Source organism: Haliotis rufescens, unplaced genomic scaffold (assembly GCF_023055435.1).
Source record: "Haliotis rufescens isolate VD_foot unplaced genomic scaffold, xgHalRufe1.0.p SCAF_8, whole genome shotgun sequence".
Lineage (NCBI taxonomy): Eukaryota > Metazoa > Mollusca > Gastropoda > Lepetellida > Haliotidae > Haliotis > Haliotis rufescens.
In genome coordinates, this window is record NW_025964372.1 from 47,585,119 (window position 1) to 47,603,651 (window position 18,533).

The 18,533-nt window shown below is 40.7% G+C and overlaps 1 protein-coding gene across 4 annotated transcripts in view; it reads left to right on the plus strand.

The window, feature by feature from the left end:
• The window catches only part of LOC125376847 (BTB/POZ domain-containing protein 6-like), an 89,357-nt gene extending 71,312 nt beyond the window's left edge, over positions 1 to 18,045 (plus strand). Inside the window, exons 1-3 of one of the 4 annotated variants that reach the window (XM_048389087.1) lie at positions 532 to 601; positions 14,706 to 14,981; positions 15,625 to 18,045. In XM_048389087.1, the coding sequence (XP_048245044.1) occupies positions 14,713 to 14,981; positions 15,625 to 16,693 (1,338 nt within the window). In that variant the 5' untranslated portion in view covers positions 532 to 601; positions 14,706 to 14,712 and the 3' untranslated portion in view covers positions 16,694 to 18,045. Of the gene's footprint in view, positions 1 to 531; positions 602 to 2,281; positions 2,846 to 12,175; positions 12,271 to 14,705; positions 14,982 to 15,624 lie in introns of those variants that run through there. The other 3 variants (XM_048389086.1, XM_048389085.1, XM_048389088.1) reach the window with 3 other exon arrangements.
• Positions 18,046 to 18,533: the final 488 nt, after the last annotated feature.

Below are 18,533 nucleotides of genomic sequence, written 5' to 3' on the forward strand. Positions count from 1 at the left end.
AAAACCATTCTCATTCACTCACTCATATTAGGTTTATAGTAACCAGCACCTGATTTAACCACAACATGCTCCAGATCACACTATGTGTGCTTGATGTTAAGACAAATCTCGGCGTCCTGGGTCCGAATGCTCATATACACACATACCCAATTGGAGCCACTCATCCAATAGAGGTATCCACGTGTGGCTCCAAACATGCTCCGATGTGGACCTTCTCCTACTCACAGTGTTCACCTCTAAAGCTAAACATAATTTGGACAGAGTCAGTCTCGTACAAAAAAAAGAACAAGATATAGTAAATGAGAGAATGAGGTTATGAGCCGAGTTTGGCAAAACTCCAATCAGCGTACTTCACACATTGCACCAATGTAGGGGATCGAACTCAGATATTTGGCAAGGACAACGAATACTGTAACTCAAAGGCTTCGTGACCCTACAGCCGTATCTGGAGATAGAGCATGACAAGAGTTGTCCCCTGTTATCATCACATGACACGCCCATATACAGATAGTGAATGTGGAAGATGTTTAACTAGAATTACAGGGGACATCGATCACACCCGGCGTTCACCGTTTTCCAAGGTGTTCCAAGGTGTTCCAAGGTGCTCAAAGGTGCTCAAAGGTGCTCAAAGGTAAGATATTAACTGTTCAAATGTCACTACAGTGTGTTCCATGTACCGTGGGTAACAGGGACCTGGCTGCAGCCTTTGGTGTCTACATTGCAGAACGGTTGAGGTATACAATCAAGCATGCTCTCTCTACGACGATTTGAAAGAGCGTCATATTTAATAGTGATATAATGAAGCTTTTGGCCCAGTGGTGTGTACTGACAAGTGGAGATGCTGGACATTTATAGTAATCGCCTTCGTATGTTTTGACATTGAGTGATTCCTCAGTCAGTGAATTGTGCTTTGTCTTGATCTAAATTTTGACCGACGATACGTCACTAGGTAATGATGCTATATTATTACATCATTATAACGTCACTAGGTAATGATGCTATATTATTACATCATTATAACGTAAACGTCTACAAGATTTAATTGCTTGTAGATATACGAAAGGTAATGGACTCTTTAGAATATTTTAATTCCATTTATATGTAAACGCTAATATGTACAGATCATATTTGAAAAATATTGAGTGTATCTTTCACTGGTATAGTAATTCATAAACGCATGTTTATGATGTAGTCGGAATCGTACAATGGGCTCTGCTTGTAGCAGAGATTTCTTATGATTATGGAAAAAGGGTTATGTCGCTTGTAGTTGTGGTGTACTAAGAGTCGGAGTGTGGGGCATGTTGGGAAATGATGATACAGGTAAGGATGACCCGTGACAGTAAGGTGATGGATGCAGCATTGGAAACAGATAATGAAGAGCATCGTATGGCTTCTTGTGTACCGTAAGTAATTGTATTCTATGTTGTTTCAAGTAAACATCCTCAATACTTGTGTTTTATGACACTCTGAACACTATTATCCCCCGGCCCGAAGTGGAATGGGGATATTGGAATGGGTCCGTCCGTCACGGTTCGTTTCCGGAGCAGAACTGAAAAAAACATTAGAGATATCTGAACCAAACTTGGCACATTGATAGGTCTAGTGGTGAACTGGTGCCTTTTGATAGTTTGGAATTTTGTTAAATATTTTCGAGTTTCGATAGGAACGACTTTGACCTAGACTGAAAATGGCGGTAGTGGTCGTTTCCGGAGCAGATCTTGAAAACCGTACAGTATTTCTTGACTTGCAGACATGTCATGTTGGTGGGGGATATGAGTATTTCATGCTTATTTCGGTGACACCACGAGGTGGCACTTTAACATGGGGTGAACGGTGACGCAGGTCGTACACAGTTAACACGATGGTGGAGCCCACGAGGCGTGTTGACCAAGGCTAATAATCAGCACGAATCTTGTATTTTCACCCACGATCAGCGAATCCTGACACTACTAATGGACGAAACGCGGATCCTCCAGGTGTCTAGCTCAGCAGAATGCACAGAGACACCCTTCTTGTTTATTAAAACAGTGATATAAAGTTATTTCGATTTTAAAAAAAAATACTTGACAGTTACTTTAATAAAAGCTTAATTTAATGTCTTCTATTGTGGCTAGTGAACACGCTTAAGTTACCTGAGTGAGTGAGTATGGTTTTACGGCGCTTTTAGCAATATTCCAGCAATAACACGGCGGAGGACACCAGAAAAATGGCCTCACACATTGTAACTAAGTCAGGAATCAAACCCGGGTCTTCAGCGTGACGAACGAACACATTAACAACTAGGCTAAATACTGAATAAAGTTGGCTGTAAATTTAGTGAAATGTGTGTTGGGGTTAGGATCGTGAAGTATGACACTCATGCCTTATTGGTCAGCAAATAAAACTATATACCTTCTTTATGTCTCCACCAACACAGCAAGCTGAATATTTTTATTAACTGACCAATGACGATTTTCTATGGACTTTACACAATCGATAAGGATGTAAAATAATTTGTTTGCATTGCTCTAATGAGAGTCATTGTCCATATTCTCCATAATCTATATATTCTTGTGTTTTCTGTTCCAACCTACATGATGTCCAGTTAGAGCCGAGAATCTGGATATGTGGACAACTGGCAGTCAGAGAAGACTGTCACAGAGTGTAATCTGCGCATGCTCAACACGGAAGACTTAAGTGACGTCACCTTCCGTGTAGGATCAGAGAAACAGGTGGTCCGAGCACACCGCTACGTTCTTGTCAGTCGCAGCTGTGTCTTCCATGCCATGTTCTGTGGCCCCCTGGCGGAGACAGGGGAGGTAACCATCCCTGACATTGAGGCAGACATCTTCAAAGAGTTCTTGAGGTTAGATTCATCCACCAGTTACGTATATTAGTCTATTCACCAATGAAAATAACACATTATGTACTCTGGTTCTGATGACATATTAGTTTTTGGAGATGCTCGGAGGACAAAAAGCCATTGTTTGAACTATATGGATTCATACTTTAAGAGTGTCGAGTCAGTATGCCCTACATCAAGTGTGCCCTACGCGGTAGCGCAATCGATATTTAGCATAGAGGCATATCCCTACCTGGACACACAAAACAGATAACCCAACCTGATTATACTATTTTCACTTTAATAAAGATAAACATTAATAACATAATACAAACAAACAACATTTATTTCTTCCCATTCATATTTCTAAGATAATATTATAGGTATGTGTACACAGACAAGGCCTCTATCAACGCTGCAACAGCCACGGGTCTAATGTACACCTCCAGGAAATATGCCATAGATGCATTGTACAATCTCTGTGTAACGTTCCTGGAAAAGTCCCTGTCAGAAGACAATGTCTGTAAGATCCTGAAGCAGTGTCATGGCTATGGGGAGCTGGACTTGGAACAGAAGGCCCTGAAGATCCTGACTCGAGGAGGCAAGAGAGTCATCCAATCTCACGGGTTTTTGAAGCTTTGCGCTGAGTGTGTGGCTAAGTTTGTGAGGTCAGATAATTTAGATTTTAAAGAGGAAGACATCTTTGAAGGAGTTCTGTCCTGGACAAAAGGAAGATGCAAACAGGAAGGTGTCAATTACACGCCTGAGAACAGACGGAGTTTCCTTGGAGATATTAAGTATGAGATCCGGTTTACCAGCATGCCTTTAGAGTATCTGGTGAAGGATGTAGGCCGATCTGGTGTGCTGACAGACAGTGAGAGAATACGAATAATGGACAGAGCAATAGACACAACTGTTGACATATCTCCATTTAAACATTCACAGAGAAAAACCGTAAGTTCTATAGGAAGGAAACCGAAGACATCCTGTAAAAGTGTGTATAGGTTTGTGTCTTATCGCAATTTATTGATACCAGCTGGGTCCAATGCTATCTCTTTCTCGCCTAGCAAGAGAATTTCCCTGCAAGGATGTCTGTTGTATGGTGGATATGATGATGCTGAATACAAACTGAATATCACTTTTTATGACCTTGATAAAGTGGTGTTTATTGAACGGTTCAACAAGATGATGCTTCAGGGCAGTAGACAGCTGAATGACGTCCTGTTTCCAAGGCCTTTTCCCCTTACAGCAGGTGCGACCTATACTCTGCGTGTGGACATGGAGGGACCTGACACTGTCTGTGAAGAGGAAGGAAAGGATACAGTAACAGTGGATGGAGTAAAGTTCACATTTAAAGACTGTCTAATGCAAAGCACAATCACATCAACACGTCGAGGACAGATACCTGGTTTGATGTTCAATCACTCGTCATAGAGAGTACTCGTATATCAGATGCGGCTTGCTGACCACTTTGACACTGTGGCATAATTTGATATTGTGAAAACCATATTATCTTGGATATGATCATATTGAAAAGTATAATCTCATTAAATGCGGAAGTTGTTGCATGATAAAATTGCAGTTTTCCAAGGTGTTCCAAGGTGTTTCAAGGTACGATATTAACTGTTCAATGTAACTACTGCGTGTTTCATGTGCATTGGATATCATGGACCTGGCTGCAGCCGTTGGTGTCAGCATTGCAGAACCTTAACCGTATACAATCGAGTATGCTCTTTCTACGACTATTTTAATGAACTTCTTATGACTCTTGCTCAGCAGCAGCATTCAAGGCCTAAGTAAAACTTTTATGGTAGAAAAGTCATGTGGAGGAAATTTCCAAATTTGACGCGTCAGTGACCAACATGATTTCCGAAAGGCTATTTTGCACTATATGTTCCCTTGTTTGTTCAGGTGAACGCTTGACATGCCCAAATCATGGTTATACCGTCACCACTCCTATTAGCAAGTGGTATGTGCTTCTGAGAGGAGGTTTGTGACGTCATTTCAGCCATTTTGACAAATAAAATATTGAGAGAAGTATCAATGATACATCAATATGCAGGTCCCTATTTCTTGACGACTCAGCATGTGATGTGTTCCACCAGTGGGTCAGGATACGCTCTCTATTTCACGAACACCTGGTATCAGCACTATTTAATTTCTCACACGATCAGCGGATCCTGATTTTTCAAATATCGATGACATAATGACCTACAACTGATACGCAACTGCTCTGACGTGTGTGCGTAGCTCCTCACATGTCATCTGATAGATACCACAGTTTTCGACTGTCACGACGTTGTTGTGACTTTTGTGGTTTAGTGGGTACTGATAGCATACAAATACAAAACAAAGAAGCTATTGTGTTGTGGGCCACTAATACAAAGCCGGGCAGTTGCGATTGGCCACCCTACACCATCGGCAGTTTATTGGTTATGAATAACGAAGATTTCAGGCTGAGCTTTGACACACTGATGAAAGTGAGAGCACTGAACATTGGGATTCAAATCTTTTGAAACCGTCTAAAATCTTTCTGTTAAATTCTCAGTCTTCAAGAAACAAGGCCCTGGATATCGCAGACTGTATCACTCATAATGCTCTCGATATTTTGTTCATGAAAGATGAAAGCCTAAATAACAGCACATAAAGTTACACTCCCTGAAGCACATACCACGGACTTATAGAAATGGTGGTGGCATAACAATGATTTACAGGATCTAATCTCTGTAACACAAGAGTTTTGTTAAATGATGAATTTAATCATCTCTGTCTCAAACTTTCCCTTCAGGTCTGTACAAACGTCTGGCATCGAAGAGGAAGACATTTTTACCCAGTTTTACAATGAACTAACAGTTCTCCCCGACAAACTCCACCAGGGGAAAAAATAGAACCGTTGGTGATTTCAATGAACATTATGATACGATTGGAAAGAGGTGAAGAAATTGATAAAAACTCATTGACCCCGTTGGGTTAATCCAACACGTGAATGAATCCACACAAAAGTCTGGACATTTTTAAATGTGCATTGACGAGCTATGACTGTAATGTTGTAGAAGACGATGATCACCATATCTTGAAAATGGCATTCTCGATGTCAAAACAAACAAATCATTTATGCCAAGACATCAAAAACATTGATACTGTGTAATTCACCAAGGGATGTGGATGCTCTATGTCGTTGTATGAAAATACCTTGATACAACTCTTGCATAAACATGCGCCGACTGTAACAAAACACGCCTTAGAGGCCAAATGTTCTCCAATACCCAACCGTTACACAGAATCACAAGTCGTATGCTCGTGTGTGCATGGAGCCAAGTGTGAAAGGTATATTTAGGTTTGAACGCGAGAATAAAAGGTGAGAGCAAGCGGATACATTGTACATTGTCTAAGCCTGTGTTGTGCGATTGTGAGGCAGAAAGTCCTTGTCAATGCAAGGGTATATAAAGAGTTCGCCCCTCAAATCAGTGTTGGTCGTGCACTCGAGGGTGAGAACGCCAGACCACCATTACATGTTGGGCCAAGATCGGGCGTAAGTAGTTCATATTTAATCATATTCATGTATAATAGGATTGTTTAGTTTATTAATACATGTATGTTCCATGGATAGTAAATTATTAAACTTTGTTTTTTAGTATAGTGCATATTGTAAATGTAAATATAGAGTAAAATGGTAACAAAGAGTTTTTTTATTTTTGTGGTAGTAATTGAGTATATATACCCACATATGTATATACCGAATATTTAGACATGTTCTGAATATTGTGAGTAGTAGTGTTGGACATGACACCCAGCGACTCGGGTACCGTCCTTTCAGTGTAAATGTCATGCAGGCGTGACCTTTAGTCCTACCCTGGGAACAAGATGATACACACCAAGACATGTTGAGGGAGACCATCTGATGGAAGACAGACATGAGCTACCAAGACGTTACTGCGTCCAGTATAGATGTGACTCCTAAGTGTTGTATCAGAGTGCAGTGAGTAAATGCAGTATTCACTGATGCTGTATCTCCACATCCTTCAATATGAACTATTGTCATCAGAGACAATACATTGACTAAGGTCACTCTAACGTGCTCATTGTTTGTCGTGGAAGACAAATTTACAAATGACTATCTATTGTCATCATCATTCATACTGTGTCATGAAAGACCAGAATTATATTTTGTCATTGGACAATTCCCTTATACATGTCTGTGTAGACATTTATGTTTTGTTTTTGATGATGATATTTTGATGTGACATGTGATATCTTTTATACCTGAACCTTTTTTGATTGTATTGTGTGTTTTATATTTTATATTAATATTAATATTAGCCAGTATTAGAATTAGTTTAGTATTATATAGTATTAGTAGTAATATTGTCAGATAATTGGTAAGAAGTTCGTAGGAATTATGTAAAAAGTTTTTGTTTTCTCTTATATAATAATACATTATATTATTTTATTTGCTTTGAGGGTTCTGTCATTTCTAATTCTTCTAGAGCATATTGTGTGACAAACATATTTAACAGTGGAACACGCTGTGCGACACACATATGATGCTAATGATGTAAGCTAAATCAAATAACTGATTGTAAGTGATGTTTCATGCGACCTTGTCCTTTAAATAACACGGCATTTTAATTGCCTGTAAGCCATTTCACCCGTTGGTGATCCTGGGTTGCAGCAAGACAATGTAGTACCATATGTACCGCATTCAGCTCTCTACGAGTCGAACTCGAGCTATCTCCTCCTTTGATTACTGTCCATGAGAAGCTACACAGCCCACGTCTACACAATAACCTGCATAGCCACTGTCACTGGCATTGGAATAAACTACTTTCTTGGTGCATGCTGTCTGAACCAGTGATCTATAAGTATACTGCTTTACATTGTCTGACCAGAACTCATATCTGACTACAGGATCTTCATGCACCATGTAACTGACATACTAATGTCCATACTTAAGGATCTTATCATTAGAAGAGTGGGCACGGGTGGCCCAGTCGTCTTGGACGCCGCGATTCGCTGTGCAGAGTTGCGTCCCTTGGGCACGCCAGGAACCTATGATTGATGGTTCGAATCCCGGTTTGCCCCGATTATGTTTCTAGGTTTGTCAGCACCATACCCGTGCTCGTGGGTTTCACCAAAGTGGTAAACGTCTGAGGCCTGCATCACTTCGGGCTTTCCTCCCACATTAAGCTGACACGCCGGAATACTGTTAAAAAGCGGTGTTAAACCCAACTCACTCACTCTTATTAATAGTTGTATTTTAGGCCCCAGTACTAATTTCATGGAAATGTACTGACCAACAACAGAAACCACATACTTAGTATCTAACAGGTATGTGCATATAATTGGAATCAAACAGGTGAAGGTTGGCTTCTTCAACCTTATGCACCTTTCTTGTAGGTACAGTAACTGTCATGGGGGTTGTGTCCACTAGCCACTTCAATACCTGTGTCGAAGTCAATAGTGACTTTTCTACCATTGGAACAAAACCAGAAAATAACAGAACCTGATGAACATGTCTCATCTTTTGAAGCTCCAGCCAAAATATGGTCTTCCAAGAAAGTATCTATCTCAAGTTTGGCCAAACAATAGTCCGTATTGGATGAGTAGATATGTATGTAATGCTATTCAAGATGAATATCAAAATTTTCAACCAATCGCCATGATTGCTACAACACAACGCTGTTTTCCGATCTTCGTATTTCACACTGCTTTTGTAAACATATTTGTTTGATCTAGAAAGACATTTTGCAGCCATTAGCTATCAAATCCAACACGCTGTTTGAAGTCAGGTGCACCTATCTGCAGCCTAAATTGTAAGTAACTTTTGAGACGGCTTTTTACAATTATTTCCGATCTACAATGCTGGTACTCATAGTAGTCATCAGTAAGCATAGTGACATTGATTGTACCATCAATAACGTTACTATACTCAACTGACAGATCTTGAGATGGACTATTGGCCGGCTTGACTTGAGGCCCCAATTCCACTCACTGAGATTCCCTGAGGGGCTGTACAGTTGACACATGGACATGTCCATCTAAAATGTGAGAATTTGCCATACGCAAAACATGTTCCTGACCTTTGCCATTTTCCACGAAAAACCTGACCTGTGATAACATGAATATGCTGCACAGGAGCAGCAGTTAAAACAGCAAACTGCATGGATCTCGTAACCGTCGCTGATCCGCAAGATGACCTACTGGTCGTGTAGAGGGCATGATGAGTACACTTCTGGTGCAGCTTGCACTGGCAATACGTTATCATCCTCTGAAGCATCAGCTAAATTGTTAGAAACGTAATTTTGTACTGTTTCCCAGATGCCTTCAGATTAACTTGTTTCGTAAAAATCCAATTTTGACGTCACCAAACTTCCAATTGATCGCTCTGTTCCAGGACTCAACCATCAATCATCTCTTCATGGAAATGAAATGGAATTGTGTTCCCCTCGCGGAAACAAACATAGCCCTTATCAGGTTTTAATTTCTTAATATCCAAAGAAGTTTGAATGAACTCTTTTCTCGAAGCACCAATTTCAGAATTGTGTGACGATTCAAATTGCTCTTTATGTCAATCGAGCTTATTCAAAATGACGTCGATTGTAGCGTCTGTATCCATTGCAACACCAACTTACTGCCGTGCTTACTCATAAAGCGAGAGAGAAGAATTCAAATTCACCTTCCTTTTATATGCCCTCCACAAAGCCACCTGGTTGGGCACACAGTCCCTTGAATACAGTTGCACACCTCTGGGAGAAAACAAGTTCCATTGTCATATTTCAAATGAAGGAAATAGGATTTCAGAGAAGGTGCAAAAGGCCAACACTGAATGGCTTACTACTGAAAGGCATTCAAAAATCTTAGCTCGAAGTGCATAGACAGATTTGTAACCATTCCAGAAATGCAAAAGAACAAGAAATGGGAAACTCAAAGAATAAGTTGTGTTGCTCAAAGATCAAGCAGCGTTATGTAAAGCTAGATTCTCGTTATATTCTTGTACTCTCCGATGGGAAAGAAGAAAACCCAAGTCGGGCAATGTCAACAAGGTCTTGATGAAGTGTCAATATGGCAACCCATAAGCCGGTGTTACCCGATACATCTCACACCAATTCAAGCTCCTTGAGTGATTTTCAATTCAAAAGAAATTTGTGAAGTGGTTTTGGACTCAATTTCTTTTTTATTGTGACGGGTTCTGATCCATACAGAGTTCACTTTTGATAATTTAGACATTTTGCTCCCAGCGATTGCCAATGTCATCAGAGCCAAAGCCTGTCAACTGGTACTGTTCCTACATGCTTCAAGACAACTGTTTCAAAACCTCTCATTGAGAAGGCAGGTGAGAGTAGCAGTGAGTTAGCTGACTATCGCCCTGTTTCCAATCTACCCTTCCTCTTCAATAATTCTTGAAAAATGTGTTAAACTCAGGATTTCACAACATTTCACCACGGAACTGGACAAAGTGCTTCTCGGCAATTTCAATGACTTACTGACAAAGATCATATAAAATATATTTCATGGCGTTACATTCCATCTTATTTATAATAAAATATAGAGATTAGGCTCAATCGTTATGTACACCACGTTACAAGTGCAGGGAGTAATTCAAAGTAAAACAATTGACATTTCTCTTACATCATTGTTTGTACAACCTTAAACACATGTGGTAACATTATCGATGTTGTTCAAGAGGAAAGACCAGAACATGAAGTATATCGATAATTCTGTTCCAGAGTAAAGGGAGTGAGTGAGTGAATATGGTTTCATGCCGCTATTAGCAATATTCCAGCAATATCACGGCGGGGGTACACCATAAATGGGGTTCGCACATTGTACACATGTGGGGAATCGAACCCCGGGCCTTCAGAGTGATGAGCCAGTAGGCTACCCCACCACCCCCAAAAGAATAGTGACCAGTTTAGGGGTTTCTACTTAAATACTACACAGGGTAGATTCACACTGCTACGTCACAACGTGAAAGAACCATCAAGGCCACCTCTACAACTACGGCAATACCAATACCAGGATGCGACAGTGTGGACCATTTACGCATTAAAGGTATTCGCAGTAGACGACCAATTTGAGGTGTCATTTTGACGGACATGCACCGTCGGCTGCGATAGAGACAAGCTTGGTTTTGTGATGAGTTACATCTAGATTACACGGCGCGGATGGTAGACATCGTGTTTTACAAGCGTCGCGGGAAATGCTATGTACGAAACTGCATAAAGGAAGTGGACAGATTTGGTGGTAATAGTGCACTGGGCATCATTTTTGTAACTCAAGTTTGGAAATGTCCTTTACGTGTCTACAATAAAATGTTTTCAAGGCTCCACTGAGGCACTCTGAATCTTTATCCATAGATCTAAATATAAAACAGATGTGGCGGTCTCATGGGTCTCGTTTGTTTCTAGTTCAGGTTGGTAAATCAGTGGCAGAATTGGCTATTTGATGGTTATTGAAGGATATCAGATTATTGATGTAATGAAGCTTAAGTTATTCTTCTGGCCAAATTACCTTGTTTTGTCTTTGACAGTCCGAGCGGAAATTCCGATTCATATGCATAAGTTCAAAAAGGTTTTTCATGCAAGCTTGGGCAAGTGAAATTTGACCCAGAGCAATGTCTTACACGAAAGGTTGCTTTGGAACAGTAAGACACATTCTACGTTTAATCCTCTCATTTCTGTTTGACAACAGAATGATATTTGTCTTCTTTGGAGGTGAAATGGTGTATAACGTCGTTCAAGATTAGTGCACTTATATTGCAACGTGTGTGCATGTGTGCGTGCGTGTGTGCGGGCTTGTACTAGTCCGGACTAATACCGTTTTTCTAGAGCCCGAGCCGATCAGTACCTTGTTTTATCCGTTTAATGCCGAGCCCAAGTTAAAAAATAATATCTGGGTTTGCAGCTGAAGCTGAAAAGATGTCTATTATCGATGCAAAATCTCCAAAAGTGTCTATTCCAAGGACGGGGCGTTCGGGTAGTCTAGTGGTTAAAGCGTTCGCTCGTCACACTGAAGACCCGAGTTCGAAGCCCATTTCTGGTGTCCCCCGCCGTAATATTGCTGGAATATTGCTAAAAGCGGCGTAAAAGCGTACTCACTCACTCACTATTTCAAAGACGTTCTGTGATTTCTCCAGCTTCACATGGACTTCCAATATCTATTTTTAGAAATGTCCACCACTTCTAGACTAGCAGCCTAGTGGCTGGACTACCACACCTGGCTACACCATCTTTTAACAATAACAATCTCTCACTGTCCAGTAATTGTCTTGTTTCTATGTGAGGCGTGTACATGATTGACAGAGTTGTCCTTAGCATGATAGCAGTGAAGCACTCATAAAATATACATATGACATGCGGAAGTGTCAAAACGAAACTAAGATTACAGGTATCCAACAGGTGAAGAGGTTTCTCTCGCTCGCCGTGTTCAAATCATCTGTACCAGACCAGGTAAGGGGTTTGTTTGTTTCTTGTTCAATCCCGCACTCAGCAACATTCCAGCTATATAACGGCGGTCTGTAAATATTCGAGTCTGGACAAGACAATCCAGCTAGTGACATCATGAATATCGATCCACGCAATTGGGATACAATAACATGCATCAACCAAGTCAGCGAGGTTGACCACCCGATCCCGTTAGTCGCCTGGTAAGGTGTACACTGTTTACACAGCTGTAGTGAACGGTGATTTGTCTGGTGTACAGAGAGTGGTGCTATCGACCTGACTGAGTGTATGTATCTGATATGTCAAGGGGTTGACACTGTTATTCCTGTTATATTCTATTATGGATATAACTGTCGGTAGTGCAGGCTATCACACACATTGTAGCACATCTGTCGGCTATTACGTCAATAATGAAGTCACTATTTGAAACTAAAATCATGTTGATAGCCGTAATTAACGATGTGTACAAACTCCTCGGCGATAACATCAGTCTGTACTAGTCTTTACAGAGTTGTGTCCCTTTGATTATCTTGGTCAAGTTGTGCAGCTGCTTTCCGTTCAGTGTTATTGATATAAACTCCGATATAACATTGATGTTATTGAGTCAAGCTCTCGAACTCTGATGTGTCGAATCCATGGTGGTGTCAAAAATACAGTCCAGTCGTGGCAAGCTCGACCGGACTTACCACCATTTTGATCGTGACATGTCGTACTAGTTGTGTTGCCTCGAAATAATTTGTGGGACCCAGAGTTAAAAATAAGTGAAACTTACCGTGATGAGTCGAACTGACAAATGTTTAAAAGTGCAACCTAAGTCGAGGTTGAATTTTCATGTGAATTCATAAATGTGGATGTGAAAAACGATTATGTTTGTATTCCTCAGTACAGACATGATATGTACCTTCATGTAACATGCACGGTATGGTACGTGTCTGCTTTGGGTTGTGTGGCCCAGTCGGATGTGTCGAATCCTGGACAATACAAGCTATTTATCTGGTCCCCAGAATGGGAGACAACAGGTTAGACTGTAGTTACAGGTTGGTAGATCATTCAAAATGCCACAACCGCCAGTCACAAAACATATGCAAACAAACTAGGGTTGTCTGTTTGCTTGTTGTTTAACGCCGCTCTCAGCATTATTCCAAATATGTTAAGACGGTCTGTAAATGATCGAGTCTGGACCAGACAATCCAGTGATTAATATCATGAGTATCAATTCACGCAATTGTGATACGATGACATGCAGCAACCAAGTCAGCGAACCTGACCACCCGATCCCATTAGTCGCCTATTACGACAAGCATGGGCTGCTGAAGACCTATCCTACCCCCGATCTTCACGGGTAAGGGTTGGCTGTAAGGTTTGTTGTCATGTGGTTGTCCCTGATGTGATTGTGAAGCATGACTTTTATGGGCTACCGGATACTTGCAGATTTCGCTCAATATAAAGGGGTCAGTTCACTTCATTTCTAACATTGACCTTCGTATTTGTATGGACCTTTGTCGATGGTAATAAAAACAGGACATCTCACCTCAAACGTTCAATTTGCCTTTCGACAGAGTCGTGAAGATGTGAGTGATATATATATGCATTTTGTTTTGTTTTTGATTGATTACTCGGCTATATTGCAGCTATAGTTAGTTGCCTCTCAAGACGAGCTGATGGCAATCTATATTTTTACCCGGAATCCCCAGTGGTCTAACAGTAAAGTTGTATCTTTAGTCTTTGGAGACAGGGTTGAGTTATATGTGTTTTACCATTTATTGAAAGCTTGACATGTGGATTTTAGAGATTTGATAAACAATTCCTATATATGCCCCTTCCGATAGTGCCATCTACTTTGAATAACATCCATTTATATCTGGCTTTACCTTCAAGAGAAATTAATTTCATACTGTTCAACCGAATGACATTTCATTGTGAGATACCTATTACAGGTCAATCCTCAGTATGTGTAAACAGACATCTCTCTTAGGCTAATGCTACGAAAACAATGTGAGCTATTTGTAAGCAAACAATTTTGTCCCAGCAATGCCCCTATGTTATTTGGGGTGGTGGTGTAGCCTAGTGGTTAAAGCGTTCGTTAGTCCCGCCGAACATCAGGTTCGATTACTCAGATGGGTACAATGTGTGAAGCTTATTTCTGGTGTCCCCTGATGTGATATTGCTGAAATAATGTTAAAAGCAGCGTAACACCATACTCACTCACGTTATTGAAAACAATGAATTGTTAAGTGATTCATGTTAAACTGCGGCATGGTATCTCAGTGAGCTACCACTCTAAATCGGCATTAGTCCGGACTAGTACAAGCAGCCACACAAACACACACACGTACATGCACGTCGCTATATAAGTGCAATAATCTTGGACGTGACGTTAAACCAAACTTCACCTCACCTCACCTATAATATGTATGTATTTATGTCTTGTCTGTTCAAAGCTACAAGATGTCAGGTGCGAGCCCCAAATCTGGATTAGTCGACAACTGGCAGGGTGGGAAGACTGTCACAGAGTGTAATCTGCACATGCTCAACACGGAAGACTTCTGTGACGTCACCTTCCGTGTGGGATCAGAGAAACAGGTGGTCCGAGCTCACCGCTACGTTCTTGTCAGTCGCAGCTGTGTCTTCCATGCCATGTTCTGTGGCCCCCTGGCAGAGACAGGGGAGGTAACCATCCCCGACATTGAGGCAGACATCTTCAAAGAGTTCTTAAGGTGAGATTAATCTAGCGGTTTTACAAATCATCCATTACCAAGAGAAAATTGCACCTTCCGTAATGAATGCTGATTTTATACCTTCTTCTAAATAACTATTTACATCAGTAATTGCTCTTTTGATACCCGAGCCACATTAAATATGTTGCTATTTTCCCTCCAGTCTTTCCATTTTTGGTCCTTTTTTTACAATACTTGTATGTAGTTAACCAACTTAAATAGTAATAAATACTACAAAGTAAGTTTAATTAGACTATTAGGTTAATGTCTTCCTAGGAGTCAGCTTAAGCAATTTATTTTATAGTGATGGTAAATCATGTCATTTGAGGTCTACCCCACTATGCGTGGGTGCCACCTACAACAAAATATAGCATGGAAAGGTATTTTGTTTTTACTCGATACAAGTACACTATACACTCTCTCCATGTTACATCTCACAGCGTTGTAGTGGGTTTCACTTATTGTGTCCAACGTCTTTAAGGTAAGATTTATCTAGCGGTAGATAAATTAATACACAAATTAAGATAACACCTTATGCATTCTTTATCTGCTTTTATATCATTGTTTTGTAAATGCTCAGAAGATCATAAACTCATTTTTTAATTTTTCATGTCCTTTTTCTTACATGTTACTGTACCTTTAGGTATGTGTACACAGACCAGGCCACTATCGACGCTGAAACAGTCACAGGACTAAAGTACACCTCCAGGAAATATTCTCTAGATGCATTGTATAAACTGTGTGAAACGTTCCTAGAACAGTCCCTGTCAGAAGACAATGTCTGTCAGATTCTGGAGGAGTGTCATTGTTACGGGGAGCTGGACGTGGAACAGAAGGTCCTGGAGATTCTTACTCAAGGAGGGAAGGAAGTCATCCAATCTCCCGGCTTTGTGAAACTTTGCTCTGATTGTATGAATAAGTTTGTTAGGTCAGATGGTTTATATTTGAAAGAGGAAGACGTATTTGACGCAGTGCTGTCCTGGACAAAGGAAAGATGCCGGGAGGAAGGTTGGATTGACACGCCTGAGAACATACGGAGACTCCTGGGAGATATGAGGTATGAGATCCGGTTTACAAGCATCCCCCTGGAGTATCTGGTGAAGGTTGTCGGGAGATCTGGCGTGCTGACAGGGGATGAGAGAATACGAATAATGGACAGAACCGTAGACACAACTGTTGACATATCTCCATATAAACATTCACAGAGAAATACTATCGGCTTGAAACGGAAGGCATCCTGTAAAAGAGTGGAGTGGTTTAACGCAATCGGATTTAGTTGCAACACAGGTAAAATCTCTACTGAGATAAGTACAGTCTCCTTCTCAGCTAGTCGTAGCATTCTCCTCCTGGGGTGTCCTCTGTATGGTGCATTTACTGTAGATGCAGAGTATACACTGACAATCAGAGTGTATGACGCCAATAACGGGATGATTGATGAACCGTTCGTGAAGACAAGGATGACGCTTCAAGGCAGTAAAGTGTTGAATGACGTCCTGTTTCCCAGGTTTATTTCCCTCACAGCAGGTGCGACCTACACTGTGTACGTTGACATGAAGGGTGTAAGCCGAACTGCCACTGGTAGGGAAAGAAATTCTACAGTAACAGAGGACGGAGTACATTTCACGTTTACAGACTCTCCAATGTCTACTACAGACACATCAACACAGAGAGGACAGATACCTGGCTTGTTGTACAGTCTCCCGCTGCCATAGGCAGTACTGGTGTATCAGGTGTGTTTCGCTGACTGCTATGGCGATGATATATGATAATTTGATACCAAGCAAACCAGATCATCTTCCATATGATCATATTAACAGGTTGAATCCCATTAAATTCCATCTGACTATCAGTGACATCTGGCTTGAACTCACTGGTGATGTCGACTACGTTACATCTGTGTAGTACAGGGAGTAAATCAACACTTAAACAATTCCCACCTATACAACATGGTTGTTTGCACCTTTCAGAATACATGAGAGGACAAGGAGGTGATTGCTGATATTTGCTTCGAAATAAATGTTCTTAAGATTTGTAGATATAACTCGTAGGTCTATTTGCCTTTGAGGCATCTTACATACTGACGTCAACAGCATAATGTATTGTGCGTGGTTGGATTGACGTAGTGACGTAATGAAGGGTGAAGGTCGTTTTGGTTACTCACCGTTTGTAAGGCACGTGAAAACACAAATGCACGTGTGCTTTGTTTTGTGTTTCGTTAATCATACTTCCCCTTGATATTGATCAGGACATTGCGGCTGAACTATGCTGTATCTAAGATGTGGTTTTGTATTCAGTGGACCCGTGAAGATCCAGGGTAGAATAGGTCTTCAGCAACACATGCTTGTCGTAAGAGGCGACTAACGGTTTCGGAAGGTCATGTCAATGTAACACAATTACGGAGTCATGCTCATTATATCAATCACTGGATTGTCTGGTCCAGATTATTTACAGACCGCTGTCATATAGCTGTAATACCGCTAAGTACGGCGTTAACCAAAAAAAAGTGATAGATTATTTCTATTCTCTTCAACAACAAACACTCGGACTAGTTTGTTGAAAGTCGTAGTGTTAAATCTATTGCAAGTGTGCTCAGTTTAACAACTACAGTCAATCCGATAAGCCATGTATATATTCCTTATGTTAGACATGAGTTGCAAAAGAGTTATTTATACCCAATGATCAATCATCCTTTTAATCAGCCCTCTGTTGCTATTCAAGACGAATGTGTACTTGTTTATTATAATCTCGTTAATATTGCCTATACAGTAAACTAAGGTTATAGCGAACTCAAAGAGACCACAAATTCAAGTTCGTTATAACCGTAATTCGTTATAAGCATATATATAGCATATATACAGAAAATGTCAGGGACCTATAACCCAGTTTTTTATATTTCCCCCAGTTCGTTATAAGCGTGTTCGTTATAACCGTAGTTTACTGTGTATGCATGTATGTGGTCTCTGTATCATTACCATGTCACTTTCTTCATATCGGTGTCAAAGTCTGCTACGAGACATTGCTACGATTGTAATACAGAAGTTGGTCATCACTTTTACAGAATTTATATGAGTTTGTTCTTATGTCTTTATTGTTTTGTTTCTCAGATATTGGCTCAGTTCAATAAAGCGCATTTTGCAACCAAAATATGTTCATCTGATGCCTTAATGTGTTGCCCAGCTACACGATCTGCTGCATCTTGTGCAAAGTCCGTCTATTATCTAGCCATCATTGCCTAGCTACGCGATCTGGTAACCTATTTAAAGTACATGGATAGTAGGATTTGCTGCCCCAGCTTGAAGGTCTGGTACATATAACGGTAAATGTAAAGTGCATGGATAATCTAGTCTGTGTTGCCTACCTGCACGATCTGGTGCATGTTATGAAAAGTGCATAGATCATCTAGTCTGTGTTCCCTACCTGCACGATCTGGTGCATGTTATGAAAAGTGCATAGATCATCTAGTCTGTGTTGCCTAGCTACACGGTCTGGTCCATGTTATGTAAAGTGCACGGATCATCTAGTCTATGTTGCCTACCTACACGATCTGGTGCA